At 43.9% G+C, this 23,354-nt stretch overlaps 1 protein-coding gene across 3 annotated transcripts; it reads right to left on the bottom strand.

Moving 5' to 3' along the window:
- Nucleotides 1–527: 527 nt before the first annotated feature.
- Nucleotides 528–18,929, bottom strand: LOC120913899 (organic solute transporter subunit alpha-like). 3 transcript variants are annotated; one of them, XM_040324234.1, is made up of 7 exons: nucleotides 18,692–18,929; nucleotides 16,280–16,431; nucleotides 12,479–12,552; nucleotides 7,775–7,930; nucleotides 3,044–3,155; nucleotides 2,552–2,714; nucleotides 528–1,093 (listed from the first exon to the last, which is right to left on the bottom strand). In XM_040324234.1, exons 1-7 carry the CDS (start codon nucleotides 18,756–18,758, stop codon nucleotides 651–653), a joined length of 1,167 nt encoding a protein of 388 aa, XP_040180168.1. In that variant the 5' UTR covers nucleotides 18,759–18,929; the 3' UTR covers nucleotides 528–650. The 3 variants fall into 3 exon arrangements, with proteins under 3 accessions (XP_040180168.1, XP_040180167.1, XP_040180169.1); XM_040324233.1 differs by having other exon boundaries at nucleotides 2,552–2,804; nucleotides 18,692–18,925; XM_040324235.1 differs by lacking the exon at nucleotides 18,692–18,929 and having other exon boundaries at nucleotides 2,552–2,804; nucleotides 16,321–16,406.
- Nucleotides 18,930–23,354: the final 4,425 nt, after the last annotated feature.

A 23,354-nucleotide genomic window follows, 5' to 3' on the forward strand; every position in this document is an offset into this window, starting at 1 on the left:
TGAGTAAAAAAGAGAAGAGAGGCGCCTTTAAGTGTAGCAATATGGTTTCCATTTAATGAAGGTGCAACATACTGCTACATTTAGAGGCGCCTCGCTTCTCTTTTATACTCTGTAGCTCCTGCTGGATTTTGCTTCTAATCCCCTTGTGGATGGACATTTTTTGGTTACATAACCTGGACACATTGCTATAATCTTTTCATATGGACTATAAACTGGAGGGCCAATGAATAAATGGTTGTGGAATTAATCATTTGATTTTCCATTATTTCTTCTGGAGAAATTCGCTTTGATATACAAGTGCTTTGGATTACAAGCATGTTTCTGGAACTAATTATGCTCACAGTCCAAGGTTTTACTGTAGTGTCCCCATTTGTAGTTTCTATTCATTTTTTGGGGGGAAAAAACGAATTTGGGATTTTCTTTTATTTTTCTTTCACTTTCAACGATACTGGTAAACAGGATTAATCAAGAGGGTAAATCTCCTTAAAACCCCTGTCTGTTTTTTTTTGCTATCTGTGCCCCACAGATAGCAAAAAAAACAGACAGGGGTTTTAATCTCTCTCGACTCTATCAACAGTTTCAAAAAAGTTTTGCCTTCAATTATATCTACTTTAAATCTGAAACATTTTCAACCAAAAAACATTGAGCGCCTACACCACTGTGGCATCATCAATGTAATTAATCTGTGCCTGTACTTGAAGCCTATTTTTGGGTGCCTTTGCGCCGTCAGACACATCACGTGCCTGTGGCAGGTTCATGTTTCCCAGCTCCAGTCCACTGCTCCGTGCCCGTGACATGACTCTGCTGTTGCGCATGGGAACGGTCACATTCTCCTGGAGGAAGTCATACTTGTCAAGTGGAGCATGTTCGATGTGGCATAAAGTCTCATCTCCTTCACTCATGTAAGCAGCGTTGATGCGAACACCTTCGTCCTCAGGCAGGCTGTACAGATCAGCCAAGGTGGTCTGGGAAGATTTGTTTTGCACCATTTCCTGGGCCAGTGATTCTGGACACGGCTCCACCCGGCAAAAACAATAGCGGGCAAACAAGCTGATGAAAAACATCTCTAATGTGATTGAGTAATTGTAGATGGCTGTGGAGATAGTAAAAATACAGGTCATAGCTAGTAAGCATGTCTCATTATTATAGCTACTAACTGCTAGATGTACAGCCAAATGACATATTTGAGAACTGTTACTTAGGATGGCCATGCATTATATAATTTTCTTTAGCTTTACCTTCAACTATGTAGTGCAAGGGCCTTCTTAATTGAATACAATTGAAAGTGTTGTTTAGTTTTGACCTCATATTATATGTTTTTTGGTAAATCTAAAGGAAAATTATATAAGAAAGTTGAACATGTATGGCCAGACTGTCCACCTTTTCCTGAGATTTACACAGCTAGGTTAGTGACCTGAATTTTCTCAACTACGGGTAAGCAATCCAGCTTGGTCACCCTACCACTAGGCTGGAGCCCTTTTTTCTGGGTTACACAGCATTCTAATTAGCATAATGAGTTTTACTGTGAAGCACAACTGCATTCTTAGGCTTTGCTTACTTTGCCTAAGTCTGACTCCTAAAACTTGGGATTCAGAGTCAAAAGCCACTGAAACTCTGGCAACAGCTTGACCTAATTCACCAAGTTAAAAGCCAAGTTCCACTTTTCCAGAAAATAACCTATATAGCCAAGTAGGCCACAGTAGATATTAAAGTGGTTATAACCCTAAAAAAGATCCTGTTCATTATAGCAGGTTAGACAGTGCTTGTGCTGTCTAACCTTTTCATCTCTAAACTGTAAAAAAAAAAAAACTGGGTGATCCTGCCTGTTCCTGTGTCCCCTTTAATGTGCTGACCACAGTAATCATGGCTGCTGATCCATGATTGCCATGGTCTGTTTACGTTCCTCTGTCATCCTACTGCTCTCCTCTCCCCCTCCCTCCCTGCCTGTCAGCACCTGTGTGTGTGAGTCTCCGCTCCTGCTTATTCTTGATCCAGCGCCGAGGCCATCTTCTGAAGCTTTTCTCTCCTCTTCCTGGGCTTACTAGAGGCTCTGATGGCAGTGGGATCCATTGTCTTCCACTGCAGTCAGATAAAACCAGTGAGGAGAGAGCAGGGCCAAACCATGCTGTGTGTCAATGACACACACAGCCTCGCTCGGGAACATACTTTCAGGAGTGTCCCCATAGCAAGCAGGTTGCTATGGGGGCACTCACAGAAGAGGGGAGCAGGAGTGCTGGTGGAGGACCCCAGAAAGAAGGATCGGGGCCATTCTGTGCAAAACCATTGCACAGAGCAGGTAAGTATAAACCTGTTTTTTTTTTGGGGGGGGGTTAGAAAAAGGGGTGTCTGGGTAGCAGAATTTGGAGCAGGACATCAACTATCAAATCTCAGGTACCTCTGTCTCTCTTCTACATACAGACACTTGTTTTTTTTTTTGGCTTGCATGTGGTGCCATTGCATGACACAGTGGAAAACTTTACTTAATTGCATTGCAAGAAAAGATTATAGGGTACAGAGCCAGCATGCAAGCAATTTCCTTTGGACAACTCACTCTGTGATCGGGTCTCAACAGTCCAGGGTGGCACACAAGGGATGGCCCCTAAGGCACTCATAGTTTCCAGGATGCCATTTTGCAGACCACACAGAACCAGAACTAGCGTGATGCAGATAAATTTGGAGCGAGGACTGTAGCCTTCCAGGGCCTTCTTGGTAGCCTTGTAGAAGAGAAGGTAGCCGTAAAACGAAAGGAATGTGGACAGGCCAATGATGACATTGATATAAGAGTTTGGGTTGGTGTAATCAAGCTGATGAAGAAGAAACAAATCAATAAATGGCTTTATGAAATAAAAATAAGTTTTGATATAAATTTGACCATATTTACTTTTGCTGTCTCATATTTAGCTTACTTTTTTATATAGCAATGTATGTAGGATTATGTCCCCAAAATAATAACGTTAGGCTGGTGTTTCAGTTTAAATGCTTTATACTGTATGGCCACTGGAAGGTTCTGTTTCAAAGTGGTGAGGCAGGTGTCAGTACTTACATCTCCGTAGTCATATTTGTCGTCTGTCCATAAAATGAGGCCCACAAAGAACAAAAGCGTACGGACAACAGACAGCTGGTACACGGCAATATTCATCCACCTCAAATTGCTCCTGAGACATAGAAAGGCAAAGAGATAATGTACAGCCAGTATATAATGCTGATGGAAAGTTTCCTATTGAAAACATGCGGAGTCGCATTTGTTGGGCCTGGGGGCATTTAATAAAAGTGGTGGGATGTGTATGAAACCAAGAAATGTTTATGTCATAAAAGCGTTCATTCCATTTAATTTAAAAAATATCATCGGTGCTTGCAAAGTGTTATCAATTGCTTAAATTTACCCTAACCTAGGTTGCTGCCCTTTAGACCAGTGTTTCTCAACTCCAGTCCTCAAGAAGCCCCAACAGGTTATGTTTTCAGGATTTCCCTCAGATTAAATGGCTGCGGTAATTACTACGGCCCACTACCGGGTCGCAGCCTGTTTACTCAGTATAGCATACTAGCTCATTATGTAATAATCACCTCAGATCGAAGCACCCGCAGCCGTCCTTGTACACCGTTCTGGCGGCCGACATCTCTCTGGGGGGGGGGGATACTTCCGGGTATCGCGGCTCCGGCATGCACGCGGGAGCTGCCAGTCATGGCACAGCCTCCTTTAAAAACGGCACGATCGCCATTTCTAAAGTGCGCCTGCTCCATTGTCTACGGCGCATGCACCATTGGCATCGGCGCCCGTCATTATTGTAAATATCTCCTAAACCGTGGAGGTTTAGGAGATACTTTCAGCACCTACAAGTAAGCCTTAAAGGGGTTGTAAAGGAAAACATTTTTTTTCATAATAAGCATCCTTTACCTGCAGACATTCCTCTTTTCACTTCCTCATTGTTCCTTTTTGCTCAGAAGTTGCTCTATTTAGGAGGTGTGAATTACTGGGTGTGCCGCAATGCATACTGGGAAATGTAGTTCTTACATGAACGAGTGCTGCAAACCAGGAAAAGAAAGAGAACAGAAACTAGAATGCCGTAGGTGATATAGATGAAGGAATTTAATAGGTATTTACTCGTTTTTTTTTTTACAGAATCATTACACTATTCTGTCTGTCTACCTTGCAGACATTAATTTTAGCCCAAATTTTTTTTTCCTTTACAACTCCTTTAATCTAGGCTTTACAACCACTTTAATAGCGCTGCTTCGGCGGAGCTGCCTATTGATTTTAAGCTCTTCAAAGATGCTGCTTGCAGGACCGCAAGTGCACCGCTCCAGTGTGAAAGCCCTCGCACTTTCACACTAAAGTTACAGGAGAGGGGAGGGGACGAGCACGCTGACTAACCCCCAGCCAGAACAGCTCGGATGATGGGGGCAAGCTTACTGGGGAGAAACAAGAAGTAAGAAATCCAGACAAAGAAAAAAAACATTTAGAAGGGAAATCGAATGAAAAGGTAAGTGAACCAACAATGCACTAGCTTAAAGGAACCTATTTAGAAAATAAAAAATTTACCTTTACAACCCCTTTAATATAAAAAAGAAACGGAGAGAAAGAAAAAAGGGGGAGGGGGGAAGAGACCCCAGGGGCATGCAATAAAGAAACAGGGAGGGAAAGTAATAGGAGGGTAGGGAGCTGGAACTTTGCCAAGGGGGAAATCAGTTAGTTCCTGAAAGCTAGGAGAAAGTGGGGAGGATATATTTGTAAGCCCTCAGGTTACAATTGGAGTGGCCAGGTGGTGAATTAAGATACTGGTTGGTAATCCAACCAGGATTGCCATATGAAAAGGAATTTATCATGTATACATTATTTGTATATAGTATCGTGGTGACCTTGTTTTTTTTTTTATCATGAATAAACATGTCATACTTACCTGTAGAGTTGGGCAAACAGGTCGAGCCGAGCAAAATTTTGCCCAGAACATCGCCTGTTTGCCCGTCTGCCCTACCCGCCAAGTGCCCACAATGCATTGCGTGCTGCACAGTGCATTATAAGTTCTGATTGGGCAAAGCTTTGCCCAATCAGGGCACAGTGAATAGCTGGTTGTTAAGGAGCAGGCCAGGAAAACGGCCGCTGCTTTCTTAACAACGCATGAGTCATCAGCTGTCAATGGGTTTCCCCGCTGACAGCTGAATTAAAAAATAAACATTGCCGGCAAAAGAAAAGAACAGTCAAACGGCAGAGTAGGGTTTTTTTTTTTCATGATACGGCAGTTTGACGGGCGTCATGATTGACGATGGATCTACATCCGGCCCGTATGCTCAGATAAGGGTCTGGTATAGATTTTGGGGGGGTGTTCGGCCCAACTGTACTTACCTGCTCTGTGAAATAGGTTTTGCACAGAGCAGCCCCAATCCTCCTCTTCTGGAGTACTCCGCCAGTGATCCAGGCTCCTCCTCTTTGGCAAGTGCCCCCATAGGTGGCAGCTTCCTATGGGGGTACTCATGTGGGCTCAATTCAGAGCTGCTCTCAGACACAGCTTGGTGGAGAGAGATGCTGCTCTCAGACACAGCACTGGTTCGAGATGGGGCTCAGGTAAGTATTTGGGAGGAAGGCTGGGGGGGGGGGGGTAGCTGAGCATGGAAGGTTTTTAAATGAATGTAGAGAATAAGCTGACAAAGAAATTAATTTGAAAAACACCTCCTAGCATTTCTATCTGTGGCCATCTTGAGTAAGGGCAGATGAATCATGTACCAGTTACTTCCTTAGCGCAAACATGTTGTCAGGAGGCCCAAACAGATGAAATAAAAAAAAATGTATTGGCAGACTCTGGGACTTCAATAGGAGGACAGCTGTACAGGGAAAGGCCCCAGCAAGGCGCCACTTCGGCACATGCTGGATTACTGTCTCCTATGGCAACAGTACCTAACATTTCCTAACACAAAGTTCAACAGTTCTCTTAGCTTCACTACAATGTCTACTTGTAGTTCTTCAGCACCTTGAGCTCCTAGTCTCTCACTGGACTCTCTGATTCACTGACTCTGAATCCCGTGAGCTCCTCAAAGCTTTTGCGGTGGTATCCCCTAGCTAGACACTCCAGATACTCCTCAAGCTTCGCCCATGCTAACCGGCTTGGTCCCTGGCTTGACACACAAGGCTGCTTTGCAAGCGTCACCTCCGCTGGCTGGGTCTCTGACTTGAGGTTTCCCGATTCTCCACTGTGCCCGTTTCGTGAGAATGTTGCTCTGGTTATTGCTTCAGTTACTCACTGTGGTCTCTGGTAGGTGATTGGTCCCTTAGTGGCGAGAGTTTCCCTTCTACCTCGGACCACGATAGGTTCTCCGGCCGGCAGAACCATCACCTTTGGTTGGACTGCAAGCGGCAGTCCCAACCCTGCGCTGCCCTCTTACTTCTGGATAGGCCCTCACACAGCCTGGCAGCCAGATGCCCCCAGGATGGGCCCATTCTCTGGCCTAGCAGCTTGTGGCAGAGGACACACATCCACCCAGACAGTGGTCCGGGTGGCACAGATCACCTGACCCCAGCCGAATCTATAGGTTCTCCCAGCAGGCTATGGGATTCAAGAAAACCCCCGTCCATTAGCTGAGATATCCCATATACCCATAACTTGACCTTGAAATGTCCTTCTCACATCTAATGTAGGGTGACCAGACATCCCCAGTTTCAGGGGACAGTCCCCTGATTGAGGACAATGTCCCCGGACCAAGTCTGTCCCTGGTTTTGTCCCCAGATTGGACTCAATAGGGGGCAGGGGCAATTTCAAAGAAAGTCAGTGCTGAATTAAATAAAAAAAATTAGAATTACACACCCCGCTCCGCCGTTCCTACTAGCATAGGGGGGTTGTATTTTTCCCATTATCTGTGCCCCTTTCTGATGATCATGTGCTGGTCGGAGCGGAAAGAATATTTCTTCAGTTTCGGGCGCATGCCCATTCAGCTTCGCTCGCATGTTCTTCTGCCTTGGCTCAAATCCTGGCCAGCCACCTGCCTATCTCCTTGCCTTCCCTGGCGGAGTGATCTTCCTCCGCTCCCCATCCAGTAGTAGCCAGGGCCCGAAAAGTAAGACTTGAGGGGCTGTGAGGCGGGCGGCGACGGGCAGAGAGTTGCTGATTGTCGCCATTACTAGTAAAGAAAAAAATATGTCCCCGGATTTCATTTAAAAAACTGGTCACCTTAATCTAATGCCACCAAGTGCCCGGCCACCTAGTGGCAGAAGAGAAAAGTACAACAAGGCCAAACTTAGGGAGAAATCAGTGGATCTCTAACTATCTACAGTAGCTACTCCTGACAAGGAATTTAGTAAGGAACTCCCTGACTAAATCCCAGGGCACTACATGTATGACATCACTGAAACCAGGAAGCAACTGAAGGAATGGAAAAAAAGGTTAAAACAAGTAAATATAACATACATTCCTATTTATGTAGCATGCTTTAAGATATTTATATTTTTGTGGGTAAAAACAGCATCCAATCAGATTGCTTGCCTAATATTTATTTTGCATTCTAGAGAAAGCCCTGTTATCCTATCCCTGGGGAGTTTCTTTAGAGCAGGGGTTTCCAAACTTTGTAAACAAAAGGCTAGCTTACTGTTATTTAGACTTTAAGGGAGCCAGACGGTGGCCAGTGGCCAGTAAGAGGAACAGTTTCCCATCTTTGGTGTCAGAGGAGGAAGAATAGTGCCTCATCATTGATGTTAGGGGAAGAAATACCTCATATCAGTGGGACAAGGGCTAGATAAAGGTAAGCAAATGGGGTTTGGGGACCACTGGTTTAGAGCATAGAGGGGCACCTGTTCACTTGGATGTTGGGAAAACAACAGCAGCAGCAGCATGGCGGAGGGTTGGGTGACACCGTCTGATTTCCCAGCACTTCCAGCATCTGGCTTTTACCGCCAAAATAATCTGTGATCAATTCCAGGAACTTCCACAGCGTTATGGAGTGATATCTGAGGATGAACAGAACAGAATGACAAAAGATGAGAAGGAAAGAAGATATTACTGAACAACGATCCATGAGTAAGCCCCAGTTCACACCACATTGCCAGCAATGAAACCGTTCATGTCGCCGTGACTCATGATCATGTAGCAAGGTCCCGGGCCTCCAGAGGCCTAATGATGACCTCAAGAGTTAGGGAAAGCTGACATCCTTCCTTGCAGAGTTGGTAACAGGCATGGTGGGTGTAATGCAAGATGAAATGATGGGCGCCAGTCAATTTTTGAATGCGAACAAGATTTATTGTCTCTTAACAAGAACTGTGGGAAAGCAGGTTAGAGTCAGGACACCCTTGAGTAGATGCAATGATAATTGGCAGACTCTAAGGCCGCGTACACACGGTCGATCCAAACCGATGAGAATGGTCCCACGGACCGTTTTCATCGGTTCACCGCTGAAGTGGCCTGATGGTCTGATGTGCGTACACACTATCAGTTCAAAAACCGATTGGGTCAGAACGCGGTGACGTAAAACACACGACGTGCTGAAAAAAACGAAGTTCAATGCTTCCAAGCATGCGTCGACTTGATTCTGAGAATGCGCAGGTTTTGAACCGATGCTTTTGTGTACTAACCATCGGTTTGGACCTTTCGGGAAGCGGTCCATCGGTTCGATTTTAAAGCAAGTTCTAACATTTTTGACCGAAGGACAACGGACCGATGGGCCGTACACACGGTCGGTTTGGACCGATGAAACTGGACTTCAGTCCGTTTTCATCGGTTTGGACTGACCGTGTGTACGCGGCCTGAGACTCTATAGGTAGGCACAAAAAGGCCTCCAGCTGGATGCCACATCTGTATAGGTAGGACCGCTGTCTCCTATGGCAACTGAACTTCTAACAGACACAAAAGGTATTTGCACATAACTCTTAGGCCCCGTAGACACGACTGGATCGATCTGCTGGGATTGATCCGCGGATCAGTTCCAGCAGATAGATCCGGTCGTGTGTACGGCCTAGCGGACATTTCCCGGCGGATAAAAATCCAGCCGACAGATTCCCAGCGGATAAAAATTTCTTAGCATGCTAAGAAATCTATCCGCTGGAATCCAGTCCAGCGGACTGATCCGGTCGTCTGTACAGACTCACCGGATCAGTCCGTCCGCTCCCATCCCTCGCATGCGTCGTAATGATTTGACGCATGCGTGGAAGTATTTACCTTCCAGGGTCGCGCACGTCGCCGCGTCATCGTCGCGGCGACGCCACGTCACCGCGGATGTATTCCGCGGGGATTTCGATCTGATGGTGTGTAGAGCCATCAGATCCAAATCCGCCAGAGGATTCATCTGCTGGAAACGGTCCAGCAGACCGTTTCCAGCGGAAATCCTCTCGTGTGTACAAGGCCCCAGTAACACAGAATAGTTATTCTCTTATCTCACAGTTATCCCACTGTAGATCTTCACTCACTGAGCTCCCAGTCTCTCACTAGACTTACAGATCCAATGATCTCCCAAGCTCTTCCACAGCTATCCCGTTATACACTCCTCAAGCGCCATCCCCGTTAACCTGCTGGGTCCCTGGCTTGGCACTCGCTGAAGCTTTCCCACTTCTTCACCGTCCCCGACTGGTGAAAAGACTGCTCTGGTACTTGCTCAAGCTTACTCACAGTGGTCTCTGGTAAAAGGTGGATGGTCCCTTAGTGGTGACTGCTTCCCTTTTACCTCCGACCAAAACTGGTTCACCGTCTGGCTGAACCTTCGCAACTTGGTTGGACTCCAATCCTGAAGTCCCAACCCTACGCTGCTTCTCCTGCTTCTGGATAGGCCTCAGGCAGCCTAGCAGCCAGGTGTCCACGGAATAGGCCTCTGGCTTCCGGTCTAGCAACCCGGGGTGACATAACACATGTCCACCTAGACAGCCATCCAGGTGGCACATAACCTGACTCCACCCAAATAAATAGGCTCTCTCAGAAGGCCAAGGGGCCAGAGAAACCCCTGCCAGATGGCTGAGATGCCCATCCATTCATAATCTGACCTTGCAAAACCCTTGTCAATCTAATGTCACCAGCCGCAGTGCCACCTAGTGACAGAAAAGAAAAGGTGCAGCAATTCCAGAATTAGAGAGGAATCAGTGGATCTACTAACAATTAACCAGGACGATCCTACCTGGCAAACTAAATTTGTTAGCAACCCTGCCTAAACAACAGGGTGCTACATCGATATTATTATAAAGGTTCCTGCACTACTTTTTACCGATTTCATTGCGACTTGCATAGGCTTTTGTTAAATTAAGTTGCAAGCCGCAATGAAATCTGCAATACAAACCGCACTGATGTGTGGCTTTGAAATAGCGTTGAAGTAGGGTGATATCAAAGCCGCACCAGTGTGAACGGGGGACTTAATGAGTACAAAATGGCAGTGCCATGCACTGGCAGTCGCATGTTTACTCTAGATTGTAAGTAAGCAAGTAAAGTAAGCATTTTGTTTTGATATCACTGCTACAGGCAGGTATTTAAAGATATACTGTATATTTTATAAATTCCATTCTGATTGTAGCTGTCATACTTTTTCTGAGCTAAAAATATGATTGTTGCTTAGAATGCAATTGATTTCCTATCTGACATTTTCTATACAGCAGCCAAAATACTTGCTGTAGAGATTCTTATGACTACAGTAAAACCTTGGTTTAAGAGTAACTTGGTTTGAGAGCGTTTTGCAAAACAAGCAACATTTTTAAATACATTTTGACTTGATATACAAGCATAATGTCACAACTGAGTAGAAAAGAGAAGAGAGGCGCCTCTAAGTGTAGCAATATGGTTACATTAAGAGTCGGTTCACATAGCAGCGGCACGACTTCGGGGGCGACTCTGCAAGAGGCCTTCAGAGGCGATTTGCAAAACGACTTCTGCATAGAAGTCAATGTGCAGGTCGCCCCGAAGTAGTACAGGAACCTTTTTTCTAAGTCGGAGCGACTTGCGTCGCTCCTATTAGAACGGTTCCATAGCATTGAATGGGACGCGACACGTCAGGCGGCTGAGGCGCCTGTCGTGTCGCCCCAGTGTGAACCGGGTCTTAATAAAAGGTACAACATTTAGCTACATATTGCTACACTTAGAAGTGCCTCTCTTCTCTTTTATACTCTGGAGCTTCTGCTGGATTTTGCTTCTAATCCCCTTGTAGAGGCTTCCATTTGTGGATGGACATTTTTTGGTTGCACAACCTATCACATTGATATTATCTTTTTGTATTTCAATGTTTTTTTTATTAAAGAAGAACAAATTCTAGAATAAACAGACACATTGACAGAATTGAGTACATTTTTCAGATTGTCAACATAACAATACAGAGATATAGAAGGTATGGCTATAATACAGGGTTCGACAAAATCCGGGCGCCCGGTCGCAATTGCGACTAGAATTAGCGACCTGTTACCCCCGTGGAAGGAAGCTTAGGCCTGCAGAAGGCCGCAAAGCTGCGTCCTCAATTACCTGTGTCTCTGTGCCTCATCCTGTGTCTACAAGCGCCCCCACCTCCCCCGCTGTGTGATCGCGGTGAGCCGCTCCGGCCGGTAATTGAGGCCGCGGCTTTGCAGGCCTAAGCTTCCTTCTGTGATCTGGTGCCATCAATCCTAATGGAGCTTCCCCAGTGTTTTCACTGCCATCTCATTCCCTCTAATTGGAACCCCCAAACATTATGTATATTTTGTATTCTAAACACCCTAGAGAATAAAATGGTGATCGTTGCAATACTTTGTCACACCGTATTTGCGCAGCGGTCTTACAAGCGCACTTTTATGTGAAAAAATACACTTTTTTAAATAAAAAAAATAAGACAACAGTAAAGTTAGCCCAATTTTTTTTTATATTGTGAAAAATAATGTTACGCCGAGTAAATTGATACCCAACATGTCGCGCTTCAAAATTGCATCCGCTCGTGGAATGGCGACAAACTTTTACCCTTTAAAATCTCCATAGGCGACGTTTAAAAAATTCTACAGGTTGCATGTTTTGAGTTACAGAGGAGGTCTAGGGCTAGAATTATTGCTCTCGCTCTACCTCACATGTGTGGTTTGAACACCGTTTACATATACGGGCGCTACTCACGTATGCGTTCACTTCTGCGTGTGAGCTCGGTGGGACGGGGCGCGTTTTCTGGCTCCTAACTTTTTTAGCTGGCTCCTAGATTCCAAGCAAATTTGTCAAACCCTGCCATAATACATATCCATCATCTATCACAATAACAGAACATAAGGTGTGCGCAATATGTATCTTTTTATAGGGACTATAAATTGAATGACTTATTAATACATGGTTGTGGAACGAATCATTTGAGTTTCCATTATTTCTTATGGGGAAATTTGCTTTGATATACAAGTGCTTTGGATTACAAGCATGCTTCCGGAACAAATTATGCTCGTAATCCAAGCTTTTACTGTATCTGGTTTGGAACTACAAGTGGCTGGCAGGATGTCCTGAGACTTGTAGTGCTGGTGCCTAGGTCTTGTGTTGCACATTTGCATTGGAACATATTAGACAATAATATATTTATTGTATCCACTCACATGGAAGCCACAAAGTTGCAGATGCCAGAGGAACGAGGGATGAACATTCCAATGATGGAGGAGATGCAGAATACCTGGCAGGGGAGTACAACAAGAAATATAGTTTAATGCCATATGTAGGAGGCCACTATTATATACATTTTGACCTTACAGAGATTTGAATCACTTAGGCCTCATGCACACAAGAACATTCTTCCCTGGGCGCATACTACACTAAACTAAACACTAATACACTAAACAGCCTCTCACAGAGTAAATGAGGTTACCTGCCTGAGGTCGCGCCACCACTCTGCTTCATTGTGGCAGCTGTGGATGTAATTTTACATAAGCAGCATATATATTTGTAAAGTCTGAGGATACTTTTTACTGTTTTTATCCTATTAATGTCTTTTGGAGTCACCAAAAAATACTACAACATGGTCACTATCTTTTTATTGTTGGTGATTCAGGCTGGATGTGAACACCATTGAGACAGATTTCTGACATACACTATATTGTCAAAAGTATTGGGACGCCTGCCTTTACATGCACATGAAGTTTAATGGCATCCCAGTCTTCGTCTGTAGGGTTCAATATTGAGTTGGCCCACCCTTTGCAGCTATATCAGCTTTAACTCTTCTGGGAAGATGGTCCACAAGTTTTAGGAGTGTGTTTATGGGAATGTTTGACCATTCTTCCAGAAGAGCATTTTTGAGGTCAGGTACTGATGTGGATGAGAAGGCCTGGCTCACAGTCTCCGCTCTAATTCATCCCAAAGGTATTGTATAACGTCCAGTGTGCATGAGACCTTATAGTTTAGACAGCAACTCAGTCTGGTGAGTGTGCACATTATCCATTGGTGGAGGCATGACACTTGTGAGAAATTATATGGTGAAGGAATGGATGCATTTCAGCATGGATCACTACAATTTTTCCCTGCATGGACATTTTGAACATCCTTTTATATTAGTTTTGATTACATTTATTCATTTATGGACACATATTTAACTTGCACTGGATATAGGATTGTATATATTTTTTTCTAGCACTGCATTTCTGTTTTAAAGTCACACAGAGTTTGGCAGGCTGCCAGCAGCAGGGCTGGGCAGTATGCCTGTACCTTCCGCTCGTACTTAACCACTTCAATACTGGTCACTTTCACCCCCTTCCTGTCCAGACAAATTTTCAGCTTTGCGCTGTTGCACTTTGAATAACTATTGCGCAGTCATGCTACACTGTACCCATATTAAATTTTTATAACTTTTTTCCACAAATAGAGCTTCCTTTTGGTGTTATTTGTTCACCACTGGATTGCTTATTTTTTGCCAACATTTTTGAAATAACATTTTTTTTTCTTCTTTTCTGTTTTGTAATTTTGTAAATAAGTACGTTTTCTCCTTCACTGACGGGCACTGATGGGCACCGATGAGGCAGCACCAATATGCAGCACTGATAGGCGACACTGATTCGCACCACTGATAGGCGGCACTAATGGGCAATGATGGGCATTACTGATGGGTACTGATTGGCATCTGTCATGAGCACTGATTGGCATCTGATGGACACTGAATAGCATCTGGGGTGGGCACCTCTGATCGGGGCTGCGCCTAGACCCACCCTTTTAGGAGAGCCGCTGATCGGCTCTCCTCTTATCGCGCCTTGTCAACATGAACTGAGGAAAGCCGATTACCAGGCACTTCCTGGTTACCGCTGTGATAAGCTGTGATTGGTCACATGGTAAAGAGCTTATGTAGGCTCTTTACCGTGATCAGAGATGTGGTGTGTTAGAGCGACACACTGCACCACCGATCACCACTCTGTGTGCCCCCCGGGGATCCATTATTCTGCTGGATGTCATATGACGCCCAGTCAGGATAACTAATCCCCAGCCCCACCATCATTCTGCTATAGGCCCGGTGGGATGTGGTTAAAGTAGAACTATAGGCAAAACTTTTTTATAATTATTTGTATAGAACAAGGGAGGGTTATAACCCGTCAGATTTTTTTTCGCCATCTGTGTCCCATTGCAGAGATTTCCCTTCCCCCATTATGTGTCACTTACCTGAAACCGAAGCCTGCGATGTCACCGCTGTCCCCTGTTCCACGAAGCGTCCATCTTCCTTCCGGGTATCGTGGCTCCGGCGCTGTGATTGGCCAGAATCACGACGACATCACTCCCGCATGTGCGCACGGGAGCCACCAGTCACGGCACGCTTTCCTTTAGAAACGGCACGATCGACATTTCTAAAGTGCGCCTGCACCGTTGTCTACGGCACCCGTATCTTTGTAAATATCTCCTAAACCATGGGGTTTGGGAGATATTTTGAGCACCTACAGGTAAGCCTTAATCTAGGCTTACCTGTAGGTAAAAGTGGTTGTAAACCACTTTAAGGGAATTCCTTGGGAACCCCCAAGTCACCAGAACTAGTGTCCCCATTAGAAGTTTTATTTTCTATTACTTTTCTGGTGACAACCCAAAATTTGCTATTTTCTTTTACTTTCACTTAAACAGGACACAATAGGGAGGATGAATCTCCTTAATGGGGGCACAGACCGCAATAAAAACTGAAAAGCATTCTAATCCCTCTCCACTCTGTCCAAAACTAAGAGAATAAAACGTTGTACCTTTAGTTATACTTTAAACGTTGGAGCCTCGTGCACTGTGGCTAAACTTCCAGTGTGCAGGAGGCCTTAAAGGAAAAATGGGCCGCCATTGCCGACCTCCTTCTGGAAATGCTTGTTTGGATCACATCTGAAGAGATGCTGGGGATGTCAAGTTACACATACTGTGCGGTGTAAGAAAAGTAAACTAAGGCAGTTGATTGACTGATTTTCATATATGAATTTACTCTAGGGTAATTTTGACAGGACATAGAAGTTCCAGTGGACCAGAGGGTATTAGATTAAAAATGGAAAACACCGGAAAAAAACAGCACATTACAGAAATTAACTATTATATGTATTGGCACTTTCTATTTTCTTTGAGATCACTGGGGGTCTGTGCCCATCCGCACCGCCTAACGTTATGTCATGACAAGAAGGACTGACCATGTAGTGGACTTTCTTCACGTGCGTACAATCTGAAATCCATAACATGTATTACTGCTGGCAGGACAATATTTAAACACCATTCTGCTCTCTGAACATCCCCGTAGGTCAATTGCTGATTAGAGCCACAAATGTTCAGAGGGTTCCCCCTCATATCTTGGTGCCTAGGCATGACCGATAATTGCTACTATGGTAAATACAGCCCTGATTTTTAGAGCCATGGAAAGCCCAGGTAAAGTTTACTTTTTCTGAAGAAAGTGTGATGTGGTCAATGTAAATTAAATAAATCTGGGCGCTTCTTAAAATGGTTGTAAACCCTTAAATTAACCCAGTGAATTGACTGGCCTCAGGTGATACACAGAGATGAAACAAATCCTTCAACATACGTTGTACCTGTTTATCAACATCTGTCTTTCCCTTACATCTATTCAAAGTGCCTAATTTACACAGGAACTCTCAGCTTTGGAAGTCACTCAGTGAGGAGAGCTCTGAAAACTGATTGGACAGAAGGGACACACCCCCTACAGGAACAGAGCTGAGGCTGTCAATAACAGACTTCACGGTCACCCTTTTTCTCTTGGTGTCAGGAAAACTTGTCAGAAGTGACTCATGCTTTTAGCAGAGGAACGAAGCAGCAGTCAGAAATGACACTTAGTACTCTGGATTGAGTCAAGTACACACTATAGAAGGATATGTTTTGTTCATATTTCATGTCTGAGGTTTACAATCACTTTAAGCCTTATTGCTGGCACAGCTTCTATATCTTATTCTTACTGGGTATACTCCTAAGATCCAGAGGTAAAGGCAAGTCCTACGTGAGCTTTGGATGTTCCTCAGGAAGAATCCCATCTCCTCTAGAAATAAGGCCAACTGGACAACTCCGACCACCACGGGAACAAGGAATATCCAGAGATCCTTCTTTATCACTGGAGAGACATACATGAACAAATCATTGCCAAGAACACATTATGCCATTATGCTGGCAGTTAGAGGCAAACCATTTACACAAACAAGGTGCTTACAATGGTCAACTTTTTTCATTTACGTAAAAACGTTATCCCTTAAAAAAAAACAGTTGCTGTCAATGTCTAAAAAGCGTTAGCTGAAGTTCATCTTTAGTTTGTTAGTCAAGTCTATTTAAATCTGCTAGTCTAAAACAACCCTCTCCTTTGCACTGACAATGCTTTTGTCCAAAGGTGTCCCTGTTGCTCTTCCATTCAAAATGGAGCCACCATAAAACAGGAAGTTACTGGTCAGATCACCATGTGAAAAAAAAAAAAAAAAAAGCATAAGTAAGAAAAATAATGCAGCCGCCACATTTACGGATTAGGACAACTTGGAGATGTCGCTCTATGGGTCAACTCCAAAAAGTATAAAAAACATAAATTGAATAAAATACTTGTTTATTGCACTTGAGGTCAATCAAGCAGGGAATGAAAAAGAGTTTATAAAACTTGGAGACTGTAATGGTCAAAGTATATGACACAACTGGAAAGCCTGCTGTGGCCAGTGTCTGGACTGAGACACACACCATCCGTCACCTGCAGCACGGCCGTGTCCGTACCATCTGCACGGGTGATGTCATCCTCATCTTGTTACCAACCCAGAAACCCCTAGCTGTTGGCAGTTATCCCTGCTCTCCATGACTTACCATCTCTGGATACAGGTCTAGCTTCAGCTCACTCTGCTGGCAGAGGGCTGCGACCTTCTCCAACCGGGTTTCCATCGGGTTCAACACGGCTAATTCCCTTTCTCCATGTTTCTCCAGCAAGCCGTTCGGATCATGTTAACCCTTCTCCACCCGGAAGGCATCAAGTGGTATTGTTTGCTTTTTAATACAATCTTTGCAGTTGTGTCACATACTTTGACCATGATGCTGCGTACACACCATCCCTTTATGTGATAAAAAAAAACGACGTTTTTAAAAACGTCACTTTAAATGACCGTGTGTGGGGGAAAACGTCGTTTTATGTCTTGTGAAAAACGCCCAAAAAAAAATTGAAGCATGCTTCAATTTTATGTGTCGTTTTTCAAAACGTTGTTTTTTACTTCACATAAATTGACCGTGTGTAGCAAAAAACAACGTTTAAAACGACATTTTTACACCCGCGCATGCCCAGAAGCTAGTTATGAAGCGAGCTTCAATGGAAAAACGTGGTGAACGTAACCTCGCTTTGCTAGAGCATTGTGAAAAAACGATGGTGTGTAGGCAACTTCGTCTTTGAAAATTGAAGTTTCAAAAACGTTGTTTTTTACTTCACAGAAAATGTTGTTTTTTTTCATCACATAAAGTGATGGTGTGTATGCGGCATTACAGTCTCCAAGTTTTATAAACTCCTTTTCAGTCTCTGCTTGATTGACCTCAGTTGCAATAAACAAGTATTTTATTCAATTCATGGTTTTTATATGTACTTTTTAGCGTTGACCCATAGAGCGCCACCTCCAAGTTATCTTCTTTCTGTATATCCATTGTTCCGGTGGTTGATGACTGCACTGGGGTTAGTCCATTAAACCTTGTTTGATTATGACATTTCTACACATGACTCATAGTTTTAGCGCTTGTGGATATTTGTTTTAGCTTTACATTTACGGATTAGTAAACTGTAATATATGAAATGTTTGTTTCTGGGTTTAAAACAACTTTAATTCAACTTTTTTGTAATCCACTGCAGCCAGGATTCAGAGAGAACCTCACAAATCTTCACCTGCCTTAGAATTCTGTGTGTGGTCGGGGATACAGGATACAGAAAACACAGCTAGAAAAAGTTTCAAGGCACAGGCAGGAAACTGAAGAACCAATTCAAATCTGTTATAATATTTACTCAAGAAGGACAACAGACATGGCCGTAAAAATCATAAAAGGAAGACAAGCCTATTGATCCTTTATAACTGTTACCTTTGTGTTTTTCCTATAATCGTCTGTTACTGAAAACATGGATTCATTGTTACAATGGGGGAGATTTACTAAAACTGGTGCACACAGAATGTAGTGCACCTGTGCATAGTAACCAATCAGCTTCAAAGTTATATTGTCAAAGCTTAATTGAACAATCTGACGTTAGAAGCCGATTGGTTACTATGCACAGCTGCATCAGATTCTGTGCGCACCAGTTTTAGTAACCCCCCCCCCCCCCAATGCGTCACTATATAGTGCACATATATACTGTATATGCAAGAACACGTTACCTTGAAGGAATTCCGATGAAAGGGGGAAACTCCCCCCTTCAAGGGAGCAGTTGGATGGCTTCACCATGGCTGCTTTTGCTTCTTTATTCCCGTGTTATGTTCCTCTGTCTTCCATTTTTCCTGGGTCGGCCCTCTCTGGCTTCTGAGACATCCACCTTATTCTTGGATCCCCAGCACTCCTGAAGAGGATGCTCCCAGCTTTGGAGCATTAATCATTAATAGAGCCAGGTGCTAGCGTCCAGGTAACTGACTGAAGTCCACAGGTAACATCTACCTGGAAATGGGAAGAATGTCACGCCCCTTCCCTCTGAAGATCATCATCATATCACTTCATTACAGATGCTATAATCTTGGTTTGTGAATGGTGGAGATTAAAGGACAACTCCAGCAAAACAGCTAAATCTACAAGGGCCAAATTTGCCATTAGGCATAGTAGGCCTGTGCCTATAGGTGATAGGGGCCAACAGTTTTATGTAGTTACTGTATTGACCATGCATTTTTTCATCATAGCTAAAAACAAAGTCAAATCATATACACTTATTTATCTCAATATTGTCATTTGAGTTAGACAAAAAAATATTTGCTTAAAAAGAAGGGCATTGCTTCAGCCAACAAAGGTCGTGTTCCTCTGGGCTCCAAAGATTAATTTCGGCCTTGTGTATATGGGAAATTTACTTTCTAAAAAAACGTAATTAGTCATACACACAGGCTTATGTACTCTACATCCACCCTGTGCAGACCCTACGGAGGGTGCTAGTTCTACAGTATATACTACATACTGTTGATCTGCCCTTGTCCGCTTATTGGACCAATGATTATCTCCACACTGGTGACACTCGCCAAGTAATTGACATACCTGCTTTTCCCACCCATCAAAATACACAGAATGAACTTCTATTGTAAGCCTGAATGCAGCTTCCAGCTAATGTTTCTAGAAGCTCAAGTTATTAAAAAAAAAAAACACGTTTCAGGTATATTGGCTGAGCTGACAAAAATGATTTATTGATGTAAGGAAACAGATAAAGGAACAAAGGTTTGTGTTTTATGTGTTTGCATAGAGTTTCAATAAATACTTTCTGTAAAATATCCACATAGTATAACCATGTGATGATTTTAATAAAACTACAGCTCTCTATGTGCAGTCTTAGCATGGAATTATATGGGACTTTTTTATTATATTGCAGCAATATATATGGAGGCGTGGGGAGTAGCAAAATTCCAGACACCAATAAAAAATAAAACACACAGCTAGAAATAACACTGCTGCAATAAAATCAACTGTGAGCACAATAAACCTACACAGAGCATTTCAAAACTTGAGCCATGGATGCTGCATTCATATAGATAAAAAGATAGAAAAATTGCTTTATGTATGTGAAATCGCTGTACAAAACATTAACAGTGCCTCTAAAAGTTCTCTTTGACGTTTCTCCTCTTCTCTAGGACTTCTCTTCTACTATTCTCCTTTTCTGGAACTTTTTGTTGCTTATACCACCAGGTTTTCCCCATTACTCCAAGTCTTTAAGCTACTGGTGCCCAAGCTGCAGCCAATTGGTATCTATTATGTGGCCCTCAGGCGGCAGCCCACCAAGCAGCAGTCAATATTTTCCTTGCCTAACCTTTGGTACCTTCCATGCAGCCCTCAGCCCCACCTGTAGTAAGGGGTTAACTTATTTCCCAGCTAAGAACCCCTCCTTTACAATAACTGACCTGGTGTCTCTGCCCTTTTGGCAGGATCCCTGATATAAGGTGGATCCTGCCTAAAAGGATAGAGAGCTTTGGTGTACCTTGAATAGGAAAGAATGTAGCAGAGGGCCTGTGGATCAGTACTGGCTCCCCCACATGGGCTTCCTTAGCTATGTATTGGCAGGTGTAATGCCCCTTTATTTGTAGCCCCTCCTGTGGTGATTCAGTGGGTGGAGTTTATGCCCTCTATATGCCATCTGTGGGTGGGGCCTGGTGGAGTTCGTGTATGGGAGTAGGACATCCCTGACCAGCAAGATTTGGTTCTGTGCTTTGTGGGACAAGGGAAAGTGACACAGAGAGAGAGAGAAGGAGAGAGAGAGAGAGAGAGTCCTCTGCAGGGCTGAACTGTAAGGATGACTAGAGGAGGACACATAGGGGGGAAATGGAGGTACCGTGGCTTCCCTGACTTTTGTTCAGCAGGTCCTTTCAGGACAGCCTCAGGGCCTAAGCGAGGAACACCCCATGTGTAATATATGTGTGGACCACCTGTGGGAAGTGTGTTGAAGGGAACGGGTAGAAGGCTGAGTGGGTTGTGGTCACATCCTCCATGTTTCCTTCCTTGTTGTGCTCCAAGCAAGGGTCACCTGAGAGGCCTACCCCCAGGGTGGGTTCATCTGAGCTTTGCTAGGCACCTTATACAGGGTCACTTTACTACACATGCCCATGCCCAGGAACAAGGCAGAGGCCATCATGAGGGAATACGTGACCTTACTCATAGAGATGATTGTACACCATTAACACTTGCACTGCAACTGTTCTCAAGTTAACTCTGGAGTGCCCGTGACAATGTACACCTTTTCTCTAATTTACATTTAGGAGGGACATGCATTTTGCACTACTATCCACAGTAGTGGAGTGGGCACACACATGCACTTAACTTAACTCTTGAACCTCCATACCTCTGTACAGGATGGGAATCTCTGCAGCACAAATCTGTTCCTGTTGATCTGAAAGACAGACTGCTAGTGGAAGGAGTGCTGACAACATCTCCCTCCCTGCTAGAGGCCATTTCACCTATAACAGGTACAGGTTATGGACAGGCTGCTGTAAAACATCTGTTACCCTGGGTAACCACTTATGTCTTCACACTACTCCACTCCACACTGATATCTTCATACCCCAATCAATGTGTTCACCAACTCGGTGAACTATGTGTGCCAGTTACTTGCAATATACCCCAATTGGTAACTTCAGACCAGACAGGGACAATGTTTCAATACTTTACTTAAGAAATGTGCAAAAATTAACATCTCAAAGTCCAACATACAAGAACAGGATTTTTCCTACGTCCCTTCTAACTACAAGCTTGTGCTGCCCCAGGTGTACCTGCAAAGGTGAAGTCCAAGCAATTATAAGTCCTTCAGTGGCATTCTCCAGTGCTGGTGTCTTCGGGGGGAAACCCATGTTCAGATGGCTTTACATAGCAGCATTCTTCTCGCAGGAAGGCTCTTGGCACTCTCCAAAAGCCCTTGGAGATCCTCACTCAGAGTGGCCCCTGCCCCAATCCTTGGCAGATCCTATGACATGCGGAACTGAACGGGATCGTAACTGGGTCCCAAACTTCTGAGTTTTCTCGCTCTCTCTCAGGGGCTCAACTCAACTCTTGTACTGGACAACTGTCCCATTTATATAACACAGGATTAGTGGGCTGGACCCAGAGAAGAACCCGCCAAAAAAAAAAAATGGGAAAACATTAACTCCTACCCTCCCAGACGGGACAGTGCCTAACTGGCTATTCTGACCTGCTTAAACCAGCAGTAAAAGGGTTGAAGATGCTTTTCTACAGGACATTCTTTAAATATTGTTACAGGCCTCAGGCTGGAAGTATGTGTGAAAACATGGTGGTGTTTCTCCAAAAAGGCAGGTATGCATACCTCCCAACTTTTGAAAATGGGAATAAGGTATACTGTATATATAAAAAAAATAAAAGATTAGTTAATGTGATGGAACCATTCAGCTCCCAGCTTGGGTTCTTCTATCAAGATATAGCTTCCTCCAGTCTGGAACCAGGAATCAGGTATTATAGCGGCATATTGCACCCAAGATACTGGGCGGCACCTGCTCAGGTACAAACTGGCACTCACTTTATTGTAAAATCACACAGAATATACAACACGCCAGATCAGGTGAGCCTAATCACATTATCGTATGTAAAGGAAACTGTATACAGGAATATAATTAACATTTCTTAAGAGATATTTTTGATAAATATTTCTGTCCCAAGTAAAGGAGCCTCTCCAACCCAGTCTGCAATAGGGCCACCATATTTCCTCTGACCATTAACCTGTACAAGATTAATATTACCTCTTCCCACCCACTCCAGAAGGGAATCTTTATTGTCCTTATTCAGAGAATTAATCCAAGCCTCGCCATCAGCGCCCATTACGTGGTTGTCTATCATTTGAGAATGATCTGCTCTTTCCATGGGCCATAATTAGTGGGTAGGAGGCTTCCCCTAGTCCTCTCCAAAAGCCCCTGTCCCAGTTGAGTCTGTCACAGTTAAACCCCAAGTGCTTTTTTTTACCACTACTATTCCGTTTTATTGGCTTTTGATATATACAAACGCAGAAATTAAAAAAATCAATGAAGTGGTTTAGCACTGTAAAAGCACTTTATGCAACTTTTGCATTTTATATACAACTATATAAGTCTGAGGGACTTTGTTACAAATAAGGGACAGTTGGGAGCTATGTATATGTGACTATCCCATCTTGAGAGGAAGTGGGGCAGCATAGTGCAAACAGGGCCCTTACATATGTGCCTTGAAATACCAGCAGTTGCTTGGAGGGAAAGGAGGAATTTAAAGCTTTACTAAATCATATGCATTATTTGGATTGAAACCTGAAGTACCTTATTCACATTGCCAAATATTTGGAAATTGTACTCTTTATTTAAAGCGGAGTTCCACCCAAAAGTG

This window comes from Rana temporaria, chromosome 9, assembly GCF_905171775.1.
Source record: "Rana temporaria chromosome 9, aRanTem1.1, whole genome shotgun sequence".
NCBI lineage: Eukaryota > Metazoa > Chordata > Amphibia > Anura > Ranidae > Rana > Rana temporaria.